At 43.0% G+C, this 28000-nt stretch overlaps 2 protein-coding genes across 5 annotated transcripts; both read right to left on the bottom strand.

Moving 5' to 3' along the window:
* Nucleotide 1: 1 nt before the first annotated feature.
* ccndbp1 (cyclin D-type binding-protein 1) lies at nt 2–13501 on the bottom strand. Of its 3 annotated transcripts, none has more exons than XM_083770947.1 (12): nt 13325–13501; nt 11645–11704; nt 10517–10596; nt 9922–10003; nt 9641–9737; nt 9059–9132; nt 8529–8605; nt 7839–8101; nt 4798–4858; nt 4545–4591; nt 3470–3580; nt 2–102 (listed from the first exon to the last, which is right to left on the bottom strand). In XM_083770947.1, coding segments are annotated over exons 1-12 (1050 nt in total). In that variant the 5' UTR covers nt 13422–13501; the 3' UTR covers nt 2–101. The 3 variants fall into 3 exon arrangements, 1 of the variants encoding a protein (XP_083627073.1); XR_014569628.1 differs by lacking the exon at nt 2–102 and adding an exon at nt 2887–3361 and having other exon boundaries at nt 3396–3580; XR_014569629.1 differs by lacking the exon at nt 2–102 and adding an exon at nt 2887–3361 and having other exon boundaries at nt 3410–3580.
* A 1586-nt stretch (nt 13502–15087) lies between these two features.
* Nucleotides 15088–23312, bottom strand: pck1 (phosphoenolpyruvate carboxykinase 1 (soluble)). 2 transcript variants are annotated; one of them, XM_083771357.1, is made up of 10 exons: nt 23192–23312; nt 21201–21485; nt 19570–19754; nt 18678–18881; nt 18035–18222; nt 17731–17893; nt 17011–17235; nt 16625–16756; nt 16424–16519; nt 15088–16006 (listed from the first exon to the last, which is right to left on the bottom strand). In XM_083771357.1, the coding sequence occupies exons 2-10, from the start codon at nt 21422–21424 to the stop codon at nt 15549–15551; spliced, it is 1875 nt and encodes a 624-aa protein (XP_083627483.1). In that variant the 5' UTR covers nt 21425–21485; nt 23192–23312; the 3' UTR covers nt 15088–15548. The 2 variants fall into 2 exon arrangements, with proteins under 2 accessions (XP_083627483.1, XP_083627482.1); XM_083771356.1 differs by lacking the exon at nt 23192–23312 and adding an exon at nt 21974–22029.
* Between the last annotated feature and the right edge of the window lie 4688 nt (nt 23313–28000).

Here is a 28000-nt window from a genome sequence, read left to right as displayed (position 1 = left end):
CCTGGAAAGGAGCCATCTTAGGTGGTTCGGGCATCTGGTTAGGATGCCTCTCGGGCGTCTCCCTAGGGAGGTCCTCAACGCACGTCCCACTGGGAGGAGACCCTGGGGCAGACCAAGGCACAGTTGGAGGAAACACATCGACTCACTGGCCTTGGAACATCTTACAGTAATAGTATACACAACACACATGGGCACATCAGAAGGCAAATTGCAAGAGTACAGCTGCATAGGCCGGGTTCTTCAATCCAATGCATCCCTTCCTTTTATAAATCAGAGTAGATAAATCCATGGGCAAGTAATCTATTAGCGGCCACCATATATTCATAAAGTTGTTCTCTCCCTTATAATTTGGGAAACGGGGTTTGTTTTCAGGGGGATAATCTGTTTAGTGTGAGGAACGTCTGTAGTCTCCGAGGCTAAGCCTGCCCTCTGTCAGAGTATCCTCTTGTAGGCGTAGTAGAATGGCTAGCTTCTGTCTATGAATCTAGCATGCATCACCTGTAATTTGGTAATGTATTCAGATCTACTGGAGCATAACTGACTCATTGGTACGCATTGTGTCAGTGTTACGGTATGTCTGTCTTTTCTGTAGATAGAATGTATCAGTCTTTCTTAATCAGAATGTCCAAAAAACTGGTTTCAGGCACAGCATACAGATATGTGTGGTAGCCTAGGACTAGACAGGTAAGGGATCGGAAGCATACAGATAATGTGTGGTATAGCCTATAGGACTAGACAGGTAAGGGTTTTTGTCTGGATTCAGCTTCAGCACACATTCCTTTTCAAACTGTCCGTAGACATTTGCTACTGATGACGAGGCCAGTGCTGTTTTTCTCAAAAATAAAAAGGTTATTGTTCATAACAACTGAGGCCAGCTTAATGACGAAGTCATTTGATCGATTCTTTCATAGTGATTCAATATCATATGTCACTATACTAGCATTGTCTTCTCCATGTTGCCAGTATAGTCTTGTAGCTTGACGATCAGGTCTGATGGGTATCTAAGGTCACATTCTCACCAGAGAGCTTTTCTGCGATTAAAACGAATCCTGCTGCGCATTTTCAGAAAGTGTGCTTCTTTTGGCAGGTGTGAAGGCTCATTCGAATCCTAATGCGCAGCAAAGAACCGCATTTTACTCTGCCCAAAAACGGGGGTTTCGCTTCGCTTCCAATCGCACTCGACTACGATTCGGTGCAGGTGTGAATGCAATCCGCAGTAAATAAAGGAAATGAAGCAAACATAATGTGGCGGGTGAGGAGCTGAACACAGTTGGAGACGGAGAAGGCATATTTTACGCAGCGCAAAGATGTCCCGTTACTGTGGATAGACGTGGTCGAATGAGGAGACTGAAGCCCTGATCGAAATGAGGATGTGTACATTAATCAATTGCTTAAGAAAACACATAAAAACACTGCAGTGTAGCCTATTATAGCCTACAGAATATTCTGTCTGTCTGTCTGTGCGTACCGTAAATATGGAGTGCTGTCACTGTGTGGGGACTGGGGAGTTATATCAGTGCGCTCATGCAGCGCTGTGCCTCCATGCCCAAAAGAACAGTGTGTGGCGGCTGCGTGCATAGAGAGAGAGAGGGGGGGGGGGGGGGGTCCCAGACGGCACGACACATGCACGTTATGAGTGTAATTTTATCACCATAGATTTCACTGTGTAGGCTAGTTTATGAATGGAACACATTGATAAAGGTCCACCCTGCTGCGTTTCCAATTGATCGGATCATGACAGTGTGAAGGCAAACCGCAGCAAATTAAATATGCAAGAATCCCATTTCTCCGCCCATACGCATCCGAGTCTACTGAAGTATTAGGTGAGAATGTGACCTAAGTGAATGGGGTTCATGTAAGCATCCACATATTTTGACAAGGGTTCTCCCAACAAATAAGTACTGTATGACCATCTTATACATTATCTATCTTCACTGAATAACGCATTTTCAGTCATTACTCTTTCAGAATCAGAATCAACAAAAATGCTGTGTCTTTATATAATGCTGTTCACTCCTATACATCAGAGAGTGGGAGGTGGTGTCAATTAATGTGCATAACAGGTTTCAGTTCAGGTTTTAGGGATTATCTTTCTCTTGAGCATCATGAAATTCCTTCATTTTTTTGCAAGTGGCAAGAACGTTATAGTGGATCATGTATCTATATCGAGTCGATATTATCGACCCCGATACCGATATAACAACTTTCAATGATATTCTTACATTAACACTACTTAATTAATTAATAATATATTTATATGCAAATACTTGTACCATAGTAACATGGTAGTACCATGTTACTACCGCTGTTATAGTATAAACAAATATACAGGGAATTGTTGTTTCTGATAATACAAAATACAAATACAAGCACATTTGTGAGGCTACTGCTGCTTTAGTATACTAGCTACCGTTACTATTACTGCTATAGTATACATACGTTTTCTGCTGTAGTATACAGTCAATGACCTATGATCTTTCTCACCCTGATGAAGACTAATGGTCAAAACATGTTGGCTGTTTTTAATTGAATAAAGGCCTCCCTCTTTTTTAACTTTGAGTGCCCGTATCGTCTATCTTTTTTCCAGACCTTATTGCATAATTGTATCATTTAATTTAATCATTATTGTTCATTTGTCTAATATATAATTATATGGTATGTCTTCAATCATTACATGTAGCCGAGTTGATTAATATTGTTAAACATGTTCTAACTGGTTTCAGAACCCTGAATAGAGGATGGGCATCCCTAAAGCGGGTGTGTTACTGCATCTAATGTCGTTGTGAGTCAAGGTCTTAGATCTCAGCAGATGACGTAAACTCTTCTAAAATGGGTAATAATCAGAATAGGCACATACATACACCCTATGGCCTATGACATGGATGCTGGGAAGGACCTGTAGCATCCAAATTTAACTTATCCATTCTTCAGCATGTGATGTAGTTACTAGTTAAGAGGTTTAAAGGGAAGGCAAGGGCCCCCCTAGCTATAAAAGCATGTTCTTCACTCCGTTAACCTACTTGATGCAAGCAATGACCTCTGTACCTTGTGTGGACTCGCTGCAGCTTCTTTTAAACCTGTGCTTCAATGAGGATTCTGGTTTACGTCTGGTTCACAACACGCTTGTAAATAAGCATTTCTATATCATTATTACTGAAACTTGAGTCAATGTCTTTTATCTGAATCATTTGAGTTTTAATTTCCGCTAGAAATTATTAGACTGAAAGTCGGTAAATTAATTAGTAAGGATTTCCACATACTTTAAGTATGCAACAGGAGAAAAACACTTTTATTCATATTTCTCTGCATTCCCCACATAAAAACACATTTGTACTCCTGTATTAACGCACTTGGCTTGCTTCTGCGCGCGCGCACACACACACACACACACACACACACACACACACACACACACACACACACACACACACACACACACACACACACACACACACACACACACACACACTAGCTGTCTGGTTGTTGGATGAGGAGTCTGGTCTTCTGCAGATTGTGATCGACAGCTCCTTCTAGGAACTCAACCCAGGTCAGCTCTGACTCTCCACACACATGACTGGACCTGAGAGAGAGAGAGAGAGAGAGCGCGCTTTACGTCCGGGGACCCCCAGGGGTCCTTGAAGGAGTTCCAGGGGGTCCCTGGAACTAAATGATAGTTTCTAACCAAAATGGACCCTTATGGGTCTGTAACTCTGAGAGTGTACAAATGTGTTTGTACATTTGTACACTCTCAAGTTAAATTTACATTTATTTTACAATATAAATTGGGGGTCCCAGAGATAGAAATGTCATTCAATGGGGGTCCGTAGCCTAATGCATGTCAAACTGGGAGTCCTTGAAATTTAACGGGTTGGGAATCACTGCTAGGGCCGCAAAAATCTTCTCTTATGGGGGACCCTGGCATATCTTTTCAAATGGGTGTCCGCGGGGCTAATTAGTGTCAATATGGGGGTCCTTGGCATGAAAAGGTTTGGGAACCCCTGCTTTACGTGACTCGGCCAGTGACAGAGAGACTTACATACATGACATGACTGGACTTTTTAAGTTTGTTAAAGCTATATTCTGATACTAATCATTGCTATAGTGGGGTCTTCAATGATTTTCAGCGCAAGGACCTCTTAGCTGAGAGACAGATTAGGGACCACTACATATTGTATACAATTGTGTTGCGGATGAAACTCTTTCAGAGATTATACAGTACATAGATTTGTCTCCTCTTCTCTCCAGCAATCAGAAAATACTCTTTTAGGTGGGTCAGTAATTTACAAAAAAGTTTGCTGCTTCAGAAGGCATGTGTAGAATTGGCCTCAGGTCTTAGTGGATCAATAGTCATTTCTTTGTATATTTATTATTTAACTTATTTGTCATATGTACAATTTGCAAAATTTAAAAAGGGAAACAAGAATGTAATTTCTATGTTCAATGACAACAACACAATTAAATCATCAATTACTGGACAATAGTAGGCAATTAATTGCCAACTAAAATGTCATGATCGTTAACAGCCGCGTGTAAATAATCCTCACCTGGTGATGTCCAGAACCTTCTTCACCACTGCTGCCACTTTAGAAGCCTGTGGACAGAAACACGTTTTATGAGACTGGACTTCAACCACACATCAACGTTAATGTCAGAACACAGGTTGCATAACAATGGACAACATCAAGGGTATTACGCTTGCAACTTGCATTCTTGTGCACAAACATGAACTGTGTGTGTGTGTGTGTGTGTGTGTGTGTGTGTGTGTGTGCGTGCGCGTGTGTGCGCGTGCATGCGTACATTGTCCTCCACTCCACTGTAGTCCATACGAGGATACAAACTCAGTGCCAGGTCATCAACACTGAGAGAGAGAGAGATTTACATTTATTAACCATTGAGGAAGTGAAATAATATTGTTATATATAGTTATATTGCTTTAGCTTTTCCATAAACTGTGAGCTGAGAAACAGGGCTTAGAGTAGACTGTTATCTGTTTAGATAAGGAGGAGTATCCCGTCTACACTCACAGCTGGCAACAGTACGAGTGTTTTATGAGCATGAGAAACAAGTTGAATAGATATTCAACTGTTTAATGCTTTACTTTAGACCCGGCATTCCTTACCATGGTGTTGCTCCCTCTCTCCTCTCTCCTCTCATTCAAAACCTCACTCAAAACCCACCATTTCAGGATAGCTTTTCCCCAGCTGAGGTCTGGTTAAGATGTCCCCCCTTCTCTCGTTTATCCCTTTATCTTTTTAACCTTGCACTTGATGGATCAGATCTAGACACATGTACATATGGATGACACACAGGAGGTGTAAGTTGAGACAGCTGTATATCCCCCATACTGTTTGGTTGTGGTAACTTGCTTAGACTGTGAGATCCCACTAGATAGAAGATATCAGAGTTATTTACCATTAAGCCTGTAAAAACAAAGCCTTTTGTCAGGATGCAGTCAAGCACCCCATGGGTCCGGGACTCCGGGTGCAGATCCTATCATGGTAACTTATCTAAGAAACCTTAACAGCTGTGCTGAGAGAACTCTCTGCTCTTCTTCAGAATTGATAAGTCTAAATATGAAAAGGGTAGGATGTATTCTGATCTCCAAATGATTAATCACAAATAGCTTAATCATTTGGAGATAAGAACACATCCTACCTTTTTCATTACGTGTTAAACAATGTTCTGCATACTTCATATAGTACAGGTATTTAATTTGTCTTATTGGTAAAATATATAATGTAGTCACATGAGCCATTTGCCATGAGTCCCGACTCCCTCCTACCCTCACAGGAACATCATCACTGGGCGATATGACAAAATCTCATATCACGATATAGAATTTATTTTATCACGATAACGATATACTCACGATATAGCATATTTGTTTACTCGTGCTGTACTGTACCATACCATACCGCACTGTACTGTACTGTACAAGCTCTCCTCCCTGGCCTCTGGCTGTGTGTTATGCTGCACAACAGTGACACTTGATGGTGACAATAATTATGCTATTTCCGTGCTTGGATACAGGGAGACAGGGACACACACATAGCTGTCTATAATGGTTGCACCACTCAAAAAACAGGAAAAGAACACGCCAATTACAATATGTAAATACACAATATCCAGTCTAATTATATGAATACCGGTATAATACTGATGCCCTGCCCATGCACAGACAGGCCCAAAGCAAGTACAAAAATAATACAAAATAAAATATATATAATAATAATTATTATTATTATTATGATAATTAAAAAGCTAAAATAAAGAAATAAGACGTTCCCATTCAGACACAGAAGTACAGGCCTGTGTCTGCATTAAATTGTCTTAAGGAAAAAAGAAATGCCTCATGTCATAGTTTGTCACTCACTGCCACACAGTTGTTTTAGTTCATTTTAAGCTCTGTATAGGGAATCAAAATGTTCTGTTGTAGTGTAGTTTGTTAAAGACGTTGGGCAGCTTAAAGATGTTTAATTGACTACAGGCGATAGTGAGAGAGAACGCGACCACGTCGTCAACTCTCCATGCCCAGCTGTGCGTATATGGGTGGAGGTTTTTCTTTTCCTTTCCTTTTCCTTAAGTTAGCGTCTGTGTTGTTGTTGTTGTTGTTGGAAGCTGTTGCTGAATTAAGGACTTTTCAAATGGAATAATTTATTTGGAACAATAAAACAAGACAGACACGCAGCAGGAGGACTGCACAGGTATTGAGGAAAGTCTTAGAAGAAGTTTGCACCCGACGACGGACAAGCTCAATTGTTCAACTGTGTAAAACATGCGTGGCTCACGCAGTTTATCAATTTGACCCAACATGAAACCTGCATTTATAACAGTGATTGGCCGGTTACTTTAGTGTCACACCGCTCTGAATCTCGTCAGCCATCATCTCCCTTCATGTTTGTGAAATAACAGCACAGCGTGGCTGGGCGCTGTGACGTAAAATACTGCCGTAACGCTTGTTTTGCGACACAACGATATAAACGATAGAGAACATTTTTCACGATAGACATTTTCTATCGTGAAAACGATATATATCGTCATATCGCCCAGCCCTACATCCTGTGAGTAAACGTTCTGATTGGCTCCTATCAGCGGAGGCTGTCTGCTAGTTCCCATGGAGGAGAGACTCTGAAGTTAGTATATACTGTAATGTTGTCAACTGCCGTGGTGTGTTCACATTGAGATCTGCTGAGATGTGACACCATAATGCCGCAGGGCCTTCTGCCTGTGGCGCTTTGTAACTGAGAGAACTCTGTTCAGTAAAACTGACCAGAATTCATAGACTATGATGCTTTTGCCTGAACAGAATTCATAGACTATGATCCTCTTTCCTGACTCCTTTCTTCCCTCATCATTCATAGACTATGATCCTCTTGCCTGACTCCTTTCTTCCCTCATCATTCATAGACTATGATTCTCTTGCCTGACTCCTTTCTTCCCTCATAGACTATAATCCTCTTCCTGACTCCTTTCTTCCCTAGACTATGATCCTCTTCCTGACTCCTTTCTTCCCTAGACTACGCTGCTACAACACAGGGTCACTTAGGTGCAGAATATACTTCACACTGATCTGTTTTGTTTTTTTGTCTGAATAAAGTCTGTTCCTAGTGTTCTTATGTAAAGCGCTTTGGGTATTTTGAAAAGCGCTATATATACATTTGAGCTACCGGTATTATTATTATTATTACAGCTTGATTACAAATGTATGCTTGTGTTCATATTTGGAAGCCTCTGTAATGTCCATACATTAGTAAAAAAAAGACCTGCTAAATAAGTTTAAGTTTATTTATCCATAAATTAGATAAATAAAGATGTAATGTATGCTGCATGGTACCCACACAGGACTGATGTGGTTGGTGACATCAGCGAGGTCGTCCAGTTGCTCAATGTTCTGGGCGGTGGCGACGTCACCGTTTCTCTTCACCGCCGCCGTCAGCTTCCGAAGACAGGCCGCCGACGCCTTCATCAGACCCTGGCACGGACCAATCACGCGCCGGTCCTGCTCCGACCAATAGGTGTCCTGGTTATCCCGAGGCCCTGCCCCCTCCTGTATGTCGTCGTCCATGACGTCGCCGAAGGGGTCGTTGACCTCTAGCAGAGCCTGGAGAGGAGAGGGCACATTAGCATTGATTGATTGATTTATTAACAGTTTGCAAGAAAAAAAAGCACAGGAAAGTACAGTTCAATACAAGAGGATTTATAACCCAAGAAAGCCGATGGCCCTTTTTGAAAATAGCTCCTCGCCACACACACTTGCACTCGGTTTGAGCATACGTATATAAATAATAGAGACTTTCCGGTGCCGTCTCAATTATTTAAATCCAATGTGCAAGTGTGTAGGGCGAGTGGCGAGGAGCTAGTTTCAAAAAGGGGGTATGGCTTGTTTCCATTGTAGTGACGGGGTCCTTCATATTCAATTCATAGAAAAAGCTGAGGCCTATTGGTTTCCTGTAACTGTAGTCTCTACACATTTTCAAAAATGATTCAAAAACGGCAAATATAGCGTAATTAATTTCTTTCTCACACACCTGTTCAATCTCCTCTATGGCATCTTTGACCACTCCTATGTGAGAAGACAGGACCAGCAACACTGCTGCCTTGTTATCTGGAGACAGAGACAGAGAGAGAGAGAGAGACAGAGACTCAGAGAGAGAGAGAGAGACAGAGACACAGAGAGAGAGAGAGAGACAGAGACACAGAGAGAGAGAGAGAGACAGAGACACAGAGAGAGAGAGAGTTACCTGGACTGAAGCAAGCATGAACTAAATGTTTAAAATATTTAATGTAATATTATATAATCACACCCGTGTGAAGTGAGGGGCGCTCTTATCATCATACATACTGTACATAATCTCATTCTGGCCAATCACAATTTGCGATTTTGCGTCCTCACTTTTGTCTGCGTTTACACATGCTTGTGTTTACACACTTTTGTCTTCAATGTTTGTGTACTGTGTGGACATAGGAGAGATAGGAGGGGCTAGCGCCCCTCAATAACATAATACAATCATTTCCGTGAAAGAATCATAACATGTTCTGGTCCGTTTGATGTACTGACCTTGAGGCAGCTGCCCAAAGCGGTCACATGCTGACCACACAGTTCCTGTTGTGTTCAACTGCTCCTGAGACAGACTGGAGTACGACAGTCAGACAGAAAGACAATTTTGAAAACAAATTTAGAAAGTGCTTTCCAACTAGCACAATGAAAAGGGGTGAGTAAATAAAAAGCATTTTGTTCCCCCACACGAATGCCAAATGAAGTAGCTAGTCTATTATAGTATCGCCGGTCGCGATAGGATTTGGAATAAAAGATGTATACACCAAACAACATATTCCATTAGTAATTGAAGAAACTTGTCAGATTCGTCAATGACTCATTCTGGTCATCGAGGGGAGTCATTTTGGAGGAGCGCATTTTTGGTTTCCATGTTATGTCCACTCGATGATGCACCGTTATGTCCACTCTGAACTGGATAACAAAACTGCAAAATAAGTTGATCCCAGTCTGGGGTGAGTCTCAGTGTGACTGTGCGTGTCTGTGCGTGTCTCTCTCTCTCTGTGTGTGTGTGTGTGTGTGTGTGTGTGTGTGTGTGTGTCTGTGCGCGTGCGTTCGTATATATGTGTGTGTGTGTGTGTGTACCTCTGTAGGGGTGAACTCAGGATGACCTCTACTAGCTGTATGACTCCCCGCAGTACGTTTACTGTGGCGTTTCTGATCGCTCGCCGCAGACTAATACCTGAAATAGGGAGAGAGATGGGGGGTGACACGCAGCAAAGGTCGTCGGGATCAGGAGTCAAACCCGCGACACGCTGGTGCCCAGACGGCTACGCCAGCTGCCCGGGCTCGTAGAATCAACTTAAAGTGTGACAAACACTGGATTGTACAGCTAGACAGATAATTATACAAAGCTGTTACCGTACCTTGACTTTTGGGAAGCCAATAGTAAACAGTGGACAATGTTAGAATGCTCTTCTGCATCGTCTCTGACAACTTCTCACCATCCTGGAGCGAGGGACAGGTGGTAGGAGAGTGATGGAGAGAGATGGATGGAGGGAGGTAGAGAGAATGAAAACAAGGGATATCGGACATTTAATACTAAGCATAATCACTCGCTGCTAAACTCAATGCTCTAGTACTGTACAATCATACAATGGTATCATCAAGCAAAATCAATTATCTACAAGCTCATAGCACGCCACCGAGTGGCGCGCTACGAGCTTGTGGGTCTGCTATTTTTTTTTTTATCGTGAAAATATTTATTTCAGAAAACTGGATGATTTAGAAGATTTTTTTAGGTCAATAAAATTTGAGGTCAGGCCTAAATGGGTTAAACTACTAGACCTGTGCCTGTCGGCTACTGGCCTATAGCACCCGTTTTAACTACCTACAATTTACAATTCAGGCATTTAGCAGCCAGACACACATAACCAGAGCGACTTACAGTCGCAAGTCACAAGTCACAAGTAGTAGCACTACTACTACTATAATAATAACAATGCTCTAATTGCTCTTGACCTCTTGTGATGGCACTGGGGGTTTGGAGAAGGCCAGGCTGAGTTTAGTAGCTTCCTGGGACACAGTCTTCACTGCCTGGTCTGACAACAGAAGAGAGACATTTACTTTGATGTACAATTGTACATGAAGACATAAAGGACGAGGCTGGGAGCCCACATTATGGAAAATTAGAACATAAAAACACACTACATCTCGTTTCCCTCGTTCCAGGGAGGGAAAGGAGATGTGGGGCAAAAGAAAGGACGTGAGGGAACAACACACGCTTATGAGTTAATGTAAATGATGAGACAAAGATGAACCCTATATACTTGACCAAATAGTTGAATTTTGTATTCATAAACTGTCATAATTTTGAAGATATTTGTAGAATCAGTCCCAGGCAGTGGTGTCATGCTTGTAGAACGCAGTACCATGCTGTGGTACCAGTACTTTTTGACGTGCACGCGCAGGCACGGAACCAAACTGTGCATGTGCGTGGCTGCGTGCACGCTTAATCAACCTTGCATCACCAGACTTTCCAAGACACACAAAGTAGTGGAAGTACCCAGTGTTCTAGGTTTATTGACCATAGGGGGAGGGGCCCCCTATTTTCACACTGTGTCAAGTACCGTGCCGAATCAAGTGGATACTACTTTGCATAACAACAGGACATTTTTAACTGTTTATACCTGAGCGCACGGTAAGCATGCTTGCACACTAACACTTACAGCATGCAGTAGGCTACTGCTGCTGCTGTGTGGTGTTCTGCAGTCTGCACACAAGCATGCCTCCTCCTATAGAACAGATTCATTCGTCCAAAGCAAACCTTTTAAACTTGCTTTATTGTATTGTATTTCTTTTCTGTTTTGTTAGGCGACCTTGAGTGACCTGAAAGGCGCCATATAAATAAAATGTATTATTATTATTATTAGTTTTGCTAGTGCTCAGTAAAGATGTTTGTCTGACTATTTTAAGTCTACTTTTGTGTTTGTGTTCTCATACACTATTTAACAATAGGCTTAGGCTAGCTATATCAGCTGTTCTGTGTTCTGCGAACGCCGCTGGTACTGCATGGTGTCATGATGACACCACTGGTCCCAGGTAATGATTGATCATGCCGAATGAGAATGAACAAGGAAACAACTCAACTCAGCGTATCCCAGAAGTTGGAGAGGTTGAACGCTCCGTCAGACTCGTTGGACTCGCCATCTGTGGACAAAAATACACAGACAACCAAAACATTAGAATAATTATTATGAGAACCACAGAGAGTCTGAACAACACTGTAATGTGTTTACAAAGACCACCATGTCATTAGATACGGCTATGGAAGAACTAATATAACTAAGACCGACAAGACTTGACAGATTTGATTCAGGACCATTTGACAGTTACTAGACTGCTAAAGGTTACCAACTACAGCCGAAATGAATGCATTTATTTATTAGTTTGTCTGTTTATGGACAGACACACATTTCAGCCCTGCCCACTTTGACAGGCTGGGATGGCTTAGGGTCGTCGACAGAGTACAGCATCTTGCAATGGGTCTGGTCCACAAGATTCGATACACCACCAAGATACCCATGTACCCAGCGACGTAGAGTCTGTGGGGGCCACGGGGCCATGGCCCCCATGAAGAATCCTAGGGCCCCTTTCGGCCCCCATGAAGATTTTCGTGGACATTTTACATTTACATTACATATTTTCTGGGAATTCCGAACATTTTGGACCTCTCCGCCGGCAATCTGAGAATCCCATCGTCAAATATTCGGGAAAACAGCGCCTCTGTTGTTCCTCAGGCAACAGTCTGTCTTGAGAGACACCGGCCGTCCAAGAGGTGTTAAAAAGTGCTAATCGGGTTTCTTTTGTCGTTGTTCTTGAGGCGTGACATAAAGGGCGCGTTCGGAAATACCACACCGGAGCACACTCGCCTATTAGTTTGCATTGCACAGTGGGCTCAGTGCGCTATTTCCGAACGCGCCCAATAACACTGATCAAGAATTCACCAAAGAGACTACACACTGACTCGAGAAAAGACCCATATCGTCCAAAATAGGCTGATCAGTCGCTGTCTGTGTATAGGCTAATTCATTGGTAAAAGTATGCTAAAGAACTCATTTTTAGACCATCAAGGGGGGGCCCTTGAGGATTGATCAAACTCTTCGGCTCTGCATGTACCTGTCTAAATACTTCCTTAATGTAAACGAAGTCCACACCCACAACACCAGAGGGAGTGCAACAAACCATGTACAACCCAGATTCGGCACAAACAAGGGACTAAATTCTTTTCGCTCCTATGCCACCAAAATGTGGAACGCCCTACCAACAGTCATTAAGACATGTGAATCCCTTGACTCCTTCAAAACCGCTCTCAAAGGGCACCTACGGATGGCTGCAATTCGAAACTGGCCTCTGTAAAATCTGAATCCCCCCCCCCCCCATTTTCCCTCACTGTATATTGTATCTTTTCCATTTTTTGCTTCCCATATGATGAATTCCTGTTCTGTACTTTAGCTACATAGAAATGTCTATTTGTATGACTCTAAATGTTTGTATGTCTTTAAATGTTTTGATGAATTGAACAATGTGGACCCTGTTGTAAACAAGTGTAATGCTTAATTGGGTCGTCCACTCACAGTTGACAGTCTTTGTATTGAGTTTGTGCTTAAAATGTACTGTAAATTCTACAAACTGTTAATAAATATTTCAATCAATCAATCAATCAGGCCCTCTTAAAAACTAAAAACTGTGTATAGAGCTAGTTAGCAGATTTGCGTTGCATGTGAACGCCATGCTGTTATAGTATGATTGTGACTAAACGTGTCCTACCTCTGACCGTGTCTCTGACACACTGGATGGAGTTGAGCAGGTTCCTCAGGGGAACGCGAACATCTCCACGACTATTATCACCATTAGCACCACTCATCCTCACGCTAAAACATTAACACACGAGAGGAGGACGTCTGGACGTGCGTGTTTCTGCCTGCTGGATGTTGTTGTGGAACGTCGCATTGGGGACCGTTGCAGTTGTTACATCTAGTCGGAAGGAAATGAAAGCGACACGTAGGATTTTCTTTTTTACTGCAACTCTGCAACTGCACTACAATGCTGCCATCTTGTGGAAGAACCGAGGCACTGTAATTTGTAACAGGTTTAAGAAAGCTGCATGCCACTGATTCTTCATTCTTCTAAAAAAAAATAGTGGGGTCAGTGAGTGGTCCCCAGCTAAATGATTGATAATTAGGAACAGAATGGACCTTAACTCTGAAAGGTTTTGTATTGAGTTGTGCTTGAAATGTACAATAATTCTGCAAATACTTAAATCAGTGTAAGATGGAAGTGGATGGATCCATAGCTGATGGTCCATATGTAGCCCTAGAACGGCTCTTGTTGTTACATTCAGTATGTACAGTACATACTGTATGTAACAACAAGAGTGTACGAAGTATAATTAAATTATCACAGGCATTCTAGGTCTAGTCCATATGTAGCCTACACTCAAAGTTTTAATGCTAGCAATACTAAACTGGTCCTTGAAATGAAAATGTTTGAGAAATCTATTTGTCACACGGTGCAAATGATTGAAAACGTTTTAATCAAAATCATTAACTTTCCTTATCCGTGTTTTGATTTCTGTGTACACTCTCAGCTATGCAGTGACTGATTGATGGTGTATTTCAGGTACATTTGTTGGATACATCCTTGGAAATCAGACATTTCAAACCACCTAGGTTCAAATCTGTTTCCATGTGGTTTTGTTATTATTCAGACTTGATAAAAACCAATGTTTTCCAATCTGGATAGACTAAACTGCTCCAATGACTCAATGAGTGCCATAATTGTATTATTATAATTTATTTAAATTACTCAATACTCATACTATCATGGCATGTGTAATAATGGCACACACATACGCACGCACGTGCACAAACACACACACACACACACACACACACACACACACACACACACACACACACACACACACACACACACACACCACAGACAATGGCAATGACAAAAATAGTCAAAAATACATTTAAATAAAGTTTATTCTTGTTTTTTCCCCTCTTTGGAGATTGGGGAACTATACAGAAACATTACATAAAACAATACAATATAAAAATAAATTAACATAAAATAATATGTCTTCTCTGACAATACTGTGAAATACTGTGCGTTTCAATAATTTATATTTTAAATAGCGGCAGGCTTGAGGTCTGAACTGTGAAGCAACGCATTGGAACAATAACTAAGAAAAGAGATCCATAAATCATCTGCAGAATGTCCAGTAAGTTAGAGAAACATGTCACTGACTCATAGAAGTCCCTTTACTAAACTAACTACAATAACCCATTCTGACCTGAGATCAGATTCTAAAAATGTCTATTACATCCTGACAGTTTCATTATTAACCCATTCTGACCTGAGATCAGATTCTAAAAGTGTCTTCGATTTTTCAAAAATAGCAGACCTACAAGCTTGTATCGCGCCACTCGGTGGCGCGATATGAGCTTGTAGATCTGCTATTTTTCAATAGCTAAAGCATAACATGATGCCAACACCAAAATGGGTGCCCGATAAAACACCATCAGATAAACCAAAATATTGTTCTCGCTCAGTGAATTTTAAATATTTAATTGCCACAATGAATGTTTGAAAGAATTGAAAAATAGAGCCCTTTTGTAAAAAAACAAACAAAAACATAATATTAACAAGATTCAAGAACATTATATTCTACAATTATCAATATTGAATTCCATCTAGAACTTTTAACATTTTATTCTAGAATCATTAACTATTTCCACTCTGGCAACCACTATTGGTGTTTGTCATTGCAGGCATTTTCTTTTTTAATGATATATATTATCTAATCTTGTAGCTTGCATATCAGCTATTTTTTGGAACCAATGGATTTGCTTCCATTTGCACACTCTCATAATTATGGGAGTCTGTGGCCCTAATGCAAATCATTAGGGCCTTGGAATTAAAACATTTGAGAAACAATGTCCTTGTCCTATTACTCCATGTATTTTCCTCTTAGCCTCTCTCTCTACATCTGGCTGACCCTGTGCTCCAGTAGGTCCAGCTGTCTGGCCACCTCGCAGGGCAGGTCGTCGTTGACCTGGGTGTCGAAGAACCTCCTCACGTCCTCCACCTCCCTCTGCCAGAACTCCTTGTCCAGTGAGAACAGCTGCTCCAGGTCCACGGTGTCCCTCATGCCCTCGAGGTTCAAGGACTGGGCGGAGGGCAGGTAACCCACAGTGGAGGGCATGGCGCCGGTCTCGCCGCTCACCCTGCGGAACATCCAGTCCAGCACGCGGATGTTGTCGCCAAAGCCAGGCCACAGGAAGCCGGCGGTGGGGCTCTTGCGGAACCAGTTGACGTGGAAGATCTTTGGCAGCTTGGCGTTGGGCCGCTCGGCCATGCTGAGCCAGTGAGAGAGGTAGTGGCCGAAGTTGTATCCGAAGAACGGGCGCATGGCGAAGGGGTCGTGCATGATGACTTTGCCTGGAAGGAAAGGAGGTAGAGAGGTTGTTAATACTGAGATATTTTGACAATAACTTTTTCTCTTTTGACTATATTTCCAATTTCCATAGATTATAGATTCTGTTGACATGAGTGTTTCTGAATTTAGCTTCTAATCTGAATTCAAGATGCAATAAGTCGGAGTATCTCAATGTTTTGTTCCTAACACAGCAAACAAATTCCATTCGATAAAATATAGAGAGACAGACTTTTGGCTCACACGATTTTTAATGCTTCCACCTAACGGTGGCTACTAGTTAAAGCTACTAGGAGTCCAATTACAGACTCCCTGTAGCATTTAAGGACTGTGGAAAAGCTGCCTGGCTCCAGAGACTAGTAAACAAGTACTAAGTAAACTGACTGATGGCGAATAATGTCAGACTAGAGTCAGGTACTGACCTTGGTATTCTGCTGCTGCAGTGGCTTCAGATCTCATTGCTGCTCCCACAAACACTCCATGCTGCCAGCTGAAGGCTTCATACACCAGAGGAACACCTGGACACACATACACACAGATAAGGACCTGAGAATAAGCTGCTATGTTCCACACCTTTAAATGTGTCCTATGTTATTCCATTCTATTGTCTTGTCTCTGCTCACCCTCAGGCCTGCGGCCTCCAAAGATGATGGCCTCGATGGGGACGCCCTCAGGGGACTCCCACAGGGGGTCAATGATGGGACACTGGCCAGCGGGGGTGCAGAACCGAGAGTTGGGGTGGGCACTGGGCTCACCTGGAGGAGAGAGAGAGAGAGATAGAGAGAGAGAGAGAGAGAGAGAGGGAAGCCTTGTGAAATAATCAGCTATAATTCACTCTATTGACAGGTACACTAATAGAATGAAGCAATTCATTCGAATGTATCATGATCACATGATCACGTTTTAACCTGATGTCCCTATTTTGGGCATTTTGTGATTATGTGTACAATGTATTACATGTCTAAAATAATAAACGGTGACTGTGGTTAAGATTGACAGGTGGACCTACCATCCTCAGCGCTCCAGGGCTTGTTCTTCCAGGAAGTGACGGTGACTCCCTCGGGCAGTGATTGGTCCATTCCCTCCCAATACACGCCCCCGTCGCTGGTCTCGGCCACGTTGGTGAATACCGTGTTCTTGACGATGGTCTCCATGGCGTTGGGGTTGGTCTTGGCCGAGGTGCCTGGGGCGACGCCGAAAAAGCCGTTCTCTGGGTTGATGGCCCGCAGGTTGCCTAGCAACAGAAACAAGGAGAAGGGGAACAAAAGATGAGGTTAATTTATTATTTTGCGCTTGTTTGGATTTCTATGTATTTATTGTATCTCGTTTTATCTATCTTGTTTTTGCCTCAAAGCCAATGGACAGCAAAATCTCAAAAGCGTTCAGCAATGCGGCTGACATGTTGAGTGATCAGATGGGTGGGCCGCGTGACCGCGTCCATTTTCAGAGAATTATTTATTTTAATGATCAACCAATCGATTGTGGTTTGGCTTCGACCTTTTGAACTTAGGTAGTATTAAGTTCCAATTTATCGGCATCACATTGAAAACTAATTTTCAAGTCATGATTTCTTTCATTTTTTCCCTTACATACATACATTCTTTATATTAATGTTAATAATGTCAAAAAAAATGTCAATTATTTGGAGGTCCACTTGCAATTTCCTCAGGGCCCAACCAGTGAATCGCCAACCAGTGAATCGCCGGTCTAATCGTTAAAAAATCCTCACCTTGGTCGTCAAACTTCATCCACGCGATGTCGTCCCCCACACACTCCACCTTCCAGCCGGGCAGGGTGGGGCACAGCATGGCCAGGTTGGTCTTCCCACACGCACTGGGGAACGCCGCTGCCATGTACTTCTTTACACCGGCTGGGTTGGTGACTCCCAGGATCTGAGACAGAGAGAGTGAGATGTGTTATGTTAACATTGCATTAATATGCAGATGGATGAATGGATGCATAGATTAATGAGGGAAGGCAGATACTCCTGGATATAGATACAGATAGACAGACTGTAGTGAGACAAGTCCTACCAGCATGTGTTCGGCCAGCCAGCCTTCCTCTTTGGCGATGCGCGAGGCGATGCGCAGAGCGAAGCATTTCTTCCCCAGCAGGGAGTTTCCTCCGTAGCCGCTGCCAAACGACACGATCTGCCGGCGGTCTGGGATGTGAGCGATCAGAGTCATATCAGGATTACACGGCCAGTTGTTCACCAGAGGCTCTGTGGAGAGAGAGAGACAGAGAGACATGGGGGTCAGAACAACTCATCAGTTCATAGAATCTTTAATATTCTCAAAGTGGGGTCCTTGGGGAGATATCAGAGGGTCACCAGCTACACTAGTTAATATAGCATCACAATCATTTTAACCACTTTAACAATATTTGATATATGCAAAAAAATATATAGCAGATATACAAGCTCGTGCTATTTTTGTTTTTTGTTTGTTTTTTGAAAATCATGATTTATTTTGCAAATCTTTGTATATAAACGTTTTTAAAGCAAAACAATTGTACTCAAATATTTGCTTCTGGAGGTCCCTGGCACAACATATTTTTTAGATGGGGGTCTGCAGCCAAATACAGTCACTCCCTCAGTCTGAAACTAATACAAATACATAATGGTTGAATAATAACATTGAAAGAGACAGAGACAGAATTCGGGCGGCCTTAGCTTACTATTGAGAGGCAGTGGGCATCCCACAGAGTGCAGACAGCGGACGAACTCCCCGCTTCCCAGAGCGCTGAGGACGGCCTTCCCCATGCGGGTCATGACCCGCATGCTGGCCACAACGTACGGAGAGTCTGTCAGCTCCACACCGATCTTAGAGAGAGGAGAACCCACCGGACCCATGCTGTAGGGAATCACGTACATGGTGCGACCTGAGAAAGACAGAGAGAGAGAGAGTTACAGAAAGAGATAACAACTTGAAACAACCTTGAAAGTGCTGTATGTGATCTTTGCGGTATAAAATACAAATACAGAAAAATACATTTTCAGGTGGGACACCAATTTCATCCAATCAGGAGAGAGAAGCCATTTATCATCTTCCAATTCCAGTTTGTCTGCTCATTTGTTTGTGTCATCACTTCCAATTTCACTTGTTTTTCCTGTATCCTGATTCCTGATGAGTTCTCTCTCCTTATTGGACAAAATTGGTGTCCGGATAATGTGCTATTATTATGTCATACTGTGCCCAATTAGACACAAGGTTTTTGCACAACCTATACAAAACCACAGATGAGTAAGAGAGGACCAAACTAGGTAATCTGATGAAGGTCTCAGGAACGAAATATTGTATTTTCCCAATAAAGAATCTCAGATTTCTTTGCATTTGATGACACTGTCACTGTGCGAGAGTTTCTATTTATGCGCATATGTACATGCCCGAAATAGGGATACCATGTACAAAGTGGTTAAACCAACAAACAATAGATTTCTAGAAATTCAACTGACAAAAGAAAGCATAGAGTGAACTTCAGCGTGAAGACAGGATGTATTTGCATCAGTCAGTCTTCTCACCACGCATGCACCCGGGGAACCGTTCCGCCATGGCTTTGTCAAACTTACCGCGCATGCACCCGGGGAACCGTTCCGCCATGGCTTTGTCAAACTCCTCCGGGGACATCCAGCGACCCAGCTGGCTGACTCCGCCCCCTTTGGGGCGGGGCACGGTGTCCCTCTCGTCCTGGGTGACAATAACCGTTTTACTCTCCACCCGCGCCACGTCCCTGGGGTCTGTCCTCGCCAACCAACTGGAGGAGAGGAGACGAGTAGTTAAGGGTGATGGGTAACTTTGATGATGGGAGAAGGCCACTATATTTCCACCCACCGGTATTTCTGTTAATAAATGTTGTTAAACTTCTTAATGTGGTGGTGTGATCCTTGATCGTGAAGTGAAGCATGCCATTTGCCAAATAAAGGGGACAAATAAAGAGCAGGGAAGGGAGGGAGGTGTGCTCATTTAATGTGTCATTATATTTTCATATAACACAGTTCTTTTTAATAATGTGTGTATAGTGAAAACACGCTGGTCCCTTGCTGCAGACATTACATAATTGATTGTACCGTATCATTCAGAACCAGCCCAACCACTAATCATGACCTTTGCAGGTATGTTGTTTTTGTGGTTGGGATACATTATTTTGACCTTCTGACTGGGTAGCCTACACATTCAAATGTAGCTTTTGAATCAATGTTGGTTCCAAATAATAATTATGCAATATACCCAACTGTTTCTTTCCATTTTTTTTTACTTAACTACTGTATATGCAGATAACATTTGCATTACTGTACATTGGCATGACTTTGACTTTGGGCTCATGGCTCACTTCTATTACAGTGTCCCTATACTGCATGGACATGTCAGAAAGGTTGAACATTTGGCAAAAATAGCAGATCCACAAGCTCACAACGCAACGTATCACAAAACTGTATACTGTAGGGCAGGGGTCCTCAACTAGAAATGATGAAGGTCCACAAATATTTTTTTGAATAAGACCGAGGTCCGGTCCCATGCGCGGCGTCCATCGGAGAGCGGGGCTCTATGCCCGTTTAGTATGGTCAAGCCAAGCTTATACAAATCAGATCCCCTTCCAACCAACCAATAATGGGGTGCAGAGTGCAGGCCCGGAGTGGAACTCCAAATCAGGCCGGGAGTTAGCGCCAGAATTTTGGGGGACCTTGGGGGACATTTTGGGGGCCTTTGCAGCAATTTCACATGAGAAATGTACCATCTGATGTTATTTATATTATTAACTTTTTTTTTGGGTGTTCCGCAAAGAGGTGGTCCGCGGTCCGGTCGCGGACCGCGGTCCGCCAGTTGAGTACCCCTGCTGTAGGGAATAAAAGGAGGGAGCCAATAAGGATAGACCCCTGGGGGACCTCGGTCAAGTATAGTTTAAAGGCTCATACATAGTCTGGATTTACGGTGGTGGGGTGACCACCGAACTACAACATGACGTCACGAGCCGCGGTGAAGAGCAAACCACCGCCACCGCTCCAGCCCTTCTCTCTGTTTTTACTCACCACCGCTCAATGTTATTTCAGCTCCGGTGGTCAGCTCACCACCGGAGCGGTGGTCACCTTACCACCGAAAATCCAGACTATGAATAGGCCTTTAGTGCTTAATTCTATCCGGTTCTGGTTATTTATGCTTCATTTTATCTATTGATTTGTCTATTGATTGTCTATCATCTTACCAGTTGTCATATTTGCGTAGCTTCTTGATCATGCCCTGCTCTTCCAGCTGGGCCAGGATGGCTCGGTTCTCTTCCTCAGAGCCGTCACAGATGTGCAGGGCATCGGGCTGACACAGCACCATGTTGGCCTCCACAAAGTCCCTGACGGCCGTGCTCAGGGAGCCCAGGTCCCCCTGCACCACCTTGGGACTACTCTGGTTCTGAGACTGCAGCTGGGGAGGCATTCTGGAGCTATATGGAGAGTATGCGTGTGAAAGAGGAGTGGAGAGCTTGGAGTGGATACAACTGTGGCGGTGGCCGGGATTAGGAGGGTTTTAGAAAGGGGGCAAAGAAAGGAAAGGAGGACAGGAGAGAGAATTGGATGAGATAGAGATCATAAGAGATGGGAGGGAAAACAAAAACTTTAGGTTAGTCAGTTGTTCTCGAACTTTTACATTTCAAGGACCCACATTAACAGCTTATGATCTTTAATCATGATGAAATAACATCCCTGCATGCACAGAGCATTTCATCTAATACATTTGATTCCAATTTAATTCTGAGAGACTAATGTGAATGCATTATTCTCCCTCAAAAAAGGCTATAGGCTGCAAGGGTGACATTTCTGCTTCCATCTCACCCTGTCCTCTGTGGCTCTGCCTCCTCTTCTCTCACACCAACTAACTTCATGTCCACTTTCACTACATCCATAAATCTTCTCTTTGGTCTTCCTCTGTCTAGAGACCTCCTGCCTGGCAGTTCCAATCTCAACATCCTTCTATCGATATACTCACCATCCCTCCTCTGTACATGTCCAAACCATCTCCAGTGATGTAAATAGGTTTTCAATGTAATGGGTCCCGGGACCCAGGGGTGGTCTTTTAGATGGATCTCAGTCTGGCCTCTCTGGCTTTATCTCATGACATGCGCTGTCCTTCTGATGTATTCGTTCCTGATCCTATCCAACCTTGTTACTCCCAGAGAGAACTTCAACATTTTAGTCTCTGCTATACCTCCAGCTCTATACTTCATGTCTTTTCCTCATGTCCACTGTCTCTAAAAACCATACAACATAGCTGGTCTCACCACCGTCTTGCAAGCAGGTTGGAATTGGTGGAGAAAAGTGTCAGGTGTGATGATGCTGATACTTTCCTGTCACACACACACACACACCTGACACTTTTATCCACCCATTCCAACCTGCTTGAACTTGTTTTTTCGCCTCTTTTCCACACTCTCCATTGCTCTGAAATGTTGACCCTAAATACTTTGGCCCTTATTTATCAACAAAAAAAAGTTGCATTGATAAATAAGGGCCTTTATGTCCTCCACCTCTAGGCTACTCCCTGTAACCTCACTGTTCCACTTCTTCGGTTCCTCTCATTCACACACATTTTGTCTTGCTGAGGCTATAACCTTCACCTCCACGCCTCTATAGCCTATATTCCTCTACCTGGTCACTGCTCTCACTAAAACTGTATGAATAAAATATAATGGTCATCGGATAGGGCCCTCCTAGTTCCTCCTGCAACGCGTCTGGTCACTCGGGGTGACCGGGCCTTTGCGGCTCGGGTACCTGGTCCTTTGCTCTGGAACTCCCTGCCTTTGGCTCTTATAGATTAGCAGAATCAGTGCCTTCTTTTAAAAGGCACTGGCATCTGTATGCCAAGTGTTTTTCCTAATATTGTTTTTAATTGTTTTATTGACCTGTTATTTTCTTCATGTTTTATTGTTTTGATGCTTTGTTGTTTTGATGTTTTTATGATTACTGTTTTATAACCTGTCTGTAAAGCACTTTGTAACTATATGTTTGGAAAGGTGCATACAAATAAAATGCATTAATTCATTCATATAGCGCCTAGTATAGAATCACTGATCAGAGAACCTCCAACTTGTCAATTTCTCAACCTCGCATCTTTAAGAACAGAACAATAAAACATCATAGCAACTGCAAGTGCAACAGAAATAGACTACATCAGTAAATAAATAATAAATACACAACAAATAATTACCTTTTTAGTGTTTGAGCGGCGGAGTAGTAGGCTAGCCTATTAAAACCTCATCGGTCGGTCGAGGTCCTTTATTTGCTTCTTTATTTAGGATTATTCAAGCTGCTTGTTGCTTGAGTTGAGATGCAAAGAAGAGCTCTGACGGTCGCTGCTTTTATGCACTGGAGGAGGAGGAGGAGGGGGGGGGGGTGTGGCCACAGTCCACTCCACGTGGGGGGTTGGGGGGGAGGCACTCCACGTCCACGGCCGCGCTCTCTTCGTGTACACTCCTCCTGCATGGGTCAGGCTGGGTGTTATTTGCATGAACTTACTCGTATGAAGAAAAAAAACAACAACACGCTCATATCGCATTTAGTTAATAATTAATCTGACACATTTACGTCGTTAAGGGTTATCGAGCAGCGAGCACACGTACGTAGGCCTACGCAGAGTTGTACGCCGTGTGATGCAAGCTGTCCACTCCTGACTGACCCCCACCCATTGTCAAGTTCTTCGAATGCCAAGTTCGTCCATAACTCTGTCAGTGTGTCTGACACTCTCTTCTTAATTACTAGTCTGGTAGAGAACATTTACTGCCAAATCGGACTGTGAGAATCGGGGAGATAGTGTTTTGGGGGGTGGGGGGGGGGGGGGGGGACTCGACCCCCAAGCATGGGGGTCCTACTCCTCTCCCATAAACAGATTATATGTAAATTCCTAGCTGTGTTTTGGTGAATTGTGTTTCATAATTGTATGGGCTTGCATTGATGGGTACAGTTTCAGAAATTAAAACGCAAAAATACAGAAAATTATTTAATGACTGAAGCAATGTAAGACCCATCTAATAACCATTCATCATTTAAGTGAACATCTCTGTACCATCAGGGTCCTCCCCCAGAAACGTTTTAATGATAGCCTGTAGAGGTAAGGAGAGAATGCAGTCCTATGATCCCTAGTTGGCAGCTCATCACCATATCACTTTATGCTCTAAGCATAAAGTGATATGGTTATGAACACATTTGAAGGAATGTTGATCAGGTCTTATAAACCTATGTTTTTGTGTGGTTTTAATCAATGCTTTTATTAGCCTATAAATCGGGGTTTCACCGTTGCTGGGAGTCTCTTGTCTCCTGTAGACTGCTGTAGCCTAGGCTAGTAGAACTTTGTTCCATGTGGTAGTGAGTGTTAACTTCAATAACCTAGTCAGACCTTCTATACCCATCCCAAACAAGCATGCAGGTAACCCACCCCCCATGCAGTCATGTGTGTCTTCTTAAATGTTTGGTCATAAGGCTTTTTATGTCCAACAAGGTAGATCCTTTTTATGATCCCTGGGTCATGGATATTGCCAGAGCACGTAGTCCCTCATAAAGAGGCCTGACCGTTCCCATTTTAATCAGCCCGGAGGGTCCCGTGGTGGTGGCCTTGCTGTTATTTTTACAGATATGTTTTTTGAGGGCGCTATAGCCCCTCCAATGTGCAGCTCCACAAACTTTCTCCTACACAAACATTAATTTCCCATTGACAATGAATGGACAATTTTACATCATATTGTAAATTATTGACAACATTGATGACGAAGCAACATTGGTGACGAAGGTGAGGACGCAAGTTGTGATGAGATGATGTATGATGATGTATTATGATAAGAGAGCCCTTCACTTCACACGGGTGACATTACGGAGCTATGTCCGTCCGTCCGTCCGTCCGTCCGTCCGTCCGTCCGTCCGTCCGTCCGTCCGTCCGTCCGTCCGTCCGTATGTCCGTATGTCCGTATGTCTGTCTCTGTGTCTGTATGTCTGCACAGAAAGCTGCAACACCTAAAGTGACCAGGACAGTAGAGTACAGCACAGAGTACAGTACGAGCCCTGGGCCGTTCCTGGGGCTCTGGATGTTCCGGGGACCCCCACACAGACCCCCCCAGGGACTGTGTGGTAACTCCACACATGGCTCACATACATCCATTGTCAATGGGAATTTAATATTTGTATAGGAGAAAAATAGCCGATTTGCTCGTCTACATGATGAAAATTCTTCATTAATTGTTAATTTGTTACAAACCGGAAGAATAATTTCTTCCCAATAAAACCCTTGATGTGGCATAGTTTCGCTGATTTCTAAAATACAAAATCCAGGCTACTACTTGTGCGTTGAATTTAGCAATTTTATGAAGAAAAAATATATACTTTTTAATTCAATACTTGGTCATTTTAAAACTCAACTCGTCACTGGGTGATCGGGCCTTGGCAGCCCATGCACCTACTAGCACGGTGAAATGATGTAATCTGGACTGCAGCCACATCATGCATCATGCCTGTCCTGTCCTGTCCTGTCCTGCACACACACTGTGACGTTATGACCATCGATCCTTGGCCGGCTGCCCACTCATCATTGGCTGACTGAAGGGGGCTAGTCCTAGGCTGCATGGACAAAAGTTGCACAAGTGTGTGTGTGTGTGTGTGTGTGTGTGTGTGTGTGTGTGTGTGTGTGTGTGTGTGTGTGTGTGTGTGTGTGTGTGTGTGTGTGTGTGTGTGTGTGTGTGTGTGTGTGCGCGCGCGTGCGTGCGTGTGTGTGTGTGAGCGCCATTGGCTTAAAAAAAAGAAAAAAAGAAGGAAAGAAACAATGTTAAAGGGCAAGACCACTTTTATGAAGTTTAAGTTGTATAGTTACCTTGGCCCGGTTTCCCAAAGGACACCTCTTACATCATGGTGTAAGAACTCTTACACCATGGTGTAAGAGTTGTCCTTTGGGAAACCGGGCCCTTGTCATGATGTAACCCTGTGGACAGGAAATTCCATTGATTAGAAATTCATAATTCAAAATATAACTTCACATTGCACACTGAAACAGCTCTCAAAGTCACTCTTGTAGCACATAAATGAACACAAACAAATTTGGTCAGACAATATTGAGCATCAGCATCACCCAAACAGTGCTGTGTGTTTTTAATAAAAATGTTAACTTCCTGTTGATTTTATTATTTTCAGAGTGCAACACCCAAGCTTTTAGTTCTACTTGATCTCTTATCCATAGTCCCTCCCTAACATTTTAATCTAGTTTTTATAAAATTTGTATTTAATTCCCCCCCCAAAAAATACAGAAAAATCTCAATCTACATGCTCACAATGTGACTACCATGAGCTTATACCATAAGGTTATCGTTTTACACAAACAGTGAGGTGTTTGCTGTGCAGGTAGGCATGCAGGTAGGGGTCAGAGTCTCACTCAAAGACAACCGTGAGAGGACAAACTTGACCGTTGACTCATGACTGCTGACGTAACGCAATGTCCTGCGGTGAGGATTGAACTTGTGGGACCTTTTGGTGAGAGAACACCTTAGAGTATATATATACCTTAGAGTAAGGAGAACACGCTCTTCCCAACCCCTCACCCCTGACTCTGCCGGCCTAAACGAGTAGCCATGCAGTGCTCACAGAGAGCACTGTCCATAACACCTATACAAGCTAAACTGGTTCATATCACAACACTGGAACACTCAGAGAGAAAACAGAGGAAAGGAGCGTGCCTACAAATCCCAAAACAAGATGGGCTCTGATGAAGGCTGCGTAGCCTTTTGGTGTGTGCCAAAAAAGAAATGGAAATGTGAGTACTTTGTCCGCCATTTATTTAATTTTTGGATGTGCTGCCTTTATGGATTTTTTTAAATTCCTACTTTTTTTATCCAAAACAAGATGCTCTGTGACAATGAATAACAAACGACTCGCCCCTTTACCAACTTGCCCCCGCAAAATGTTTTAATGTAGTTAACAGTTAATTTAGTAATTATCTTGTATACAGATTTATTTAATTGTATAGTAGTCGATCTCTATACTCTGTAAAATTAAGAAAGAATAACATGACACAGAGACGGTGACTGCTTAATTAAGTTAATTTCGGACCTTCTAGCAGTTAATTTCGTTTTATTAAACACATTTCTTCCATGTAGCCCATGTTTTGTAATGGCATCATCATGCTATTATGCCCGTGGATATACAGACTTACAGAGTGAACTTAGCAATGATAAATTAATATGATAATACCTTTTATATAATCACCAACATGAATTATGTTTGTTATTTACAGCTAGGACACCAAGTACCTTGGTGTCACACTTAACAGAAGCCTCACCTTCAAGCCACACATCCAACAAGTCGCTGCAAAGACCGTTGCCCGTGTAAACCTCCTGAAGAGACTTGCTGGCACGGGTGGGGTGCAAACTTCACCACCCTACGCACCTCCACCTTTGCCCTTGCATACTCCACGGTTGAGTACGCAGCCCCTGCATGCAGGAGTCACAGCAGCCTCTAGTGATGTTGTGCTCAACACCTGTAATGGCAGCTTTCCATGTTACTATAAGTAAGTAAACAAATTAACAAGATGCAGGACTCAACCATCAGGATTCAAACTCCATTCCTTTATTGTATATGTCATAACACCGGAGAGAGACTAGTGTCTCCCTACAGAGCTCCCCCAGCACTCTCCAGACCTCCACACATGTCACACACATCTTTTATACTTTCAGTAGTGTACAGGAGTTTCAGGAGTAACAAGAGATGGTCATTCCTTAAATGGATTCTATTCTATAGTTAACTCACACAGTTTGAAATAGGTTTACATGAGTCGGCAGTCTCTAATGAGTTTGTCAGTGAGGAACAGGTGGTAATTAGAGTGTTAAGTATCATCTACTAGTAGGCTTCATTAAATGTATCAATACCATGTTATATGCATTTTCACCGCCATGAGGGTAATCAGTGGTGCCTTGCCATCAACCCCTGTCGAACTTCTCCACATACTGTCTGGCATCCCACCTCCAGAGCTCCGTCGAAACTTCTT

The sequence above is a fragment of the Protomyctophum parallelum genome (assembly GCF_964188405.1).
Source record: "Protomyctophum parallelum genome assembly, chromosome: 8".
NCBI classification, from domain to species: Eukaryota; Metazoa; Chordata; class Actinopteri; order Myctophiformes; family Myctophidae; genus Protomyctophum; species Protomyctophum parallelum.
The sequence above is the reverse complement of the archived record's forward strand: the minus strand, read 5'-3'. Positions and strand labels throughout refer to the sequence as shown.

What these genes read in the sequence shown, in the direction of transcription:
- ccndbp1 (XM_083770947.1), bottom strand. Translation starts at nt 13,421, where the DNA reads ATGAGTGGTGCTAATGGTGATAATAGTCGTGGAGATGTTCGCGTTCCC. An exon ending in CCATAGAGGAGATTGAACAG is followed by an intron (nt 8,102 to 8,528) that starts GTGTGTGAGAAA and finishes TCTCCTCTCCAG; the next exon opens with GCTCTGCTAGAGGTCAACGA. An exon ending in ACAGTGGAGTGGAGGACAAT is followed by an intron (nt 4,592 to 4,797) that starts GTACGCATGCAC and finishes TTCTGTCCACAG; the next exon opens with GCTTCTAAAGTGGCAGCAGT.
- pck1 (XM_083771356.1), bottom strand. Translation starts at nt 22,002, where the DNA reads ATGGTTTGGACATGTACAGAGGAGGGATG. An exon ending in ATGCCCACTGCCTCTCAATA is followed by an intron (nt 18,223 to 18,677) that starts GTAAGCTAAGGC and finishes CTCTCTCCACAG; the next exon opens with AGCCTCTGGTGAACAACTGG. An exon ending in GGCTGGCCGAACACATGCTG is followed by an intron (nt 17,894 to 18,034) that starts GTAGGACTTGTC and finishes TCTCTGTCTCAG; the next exon opens with ATCCTGGGAGTCACCAACCC.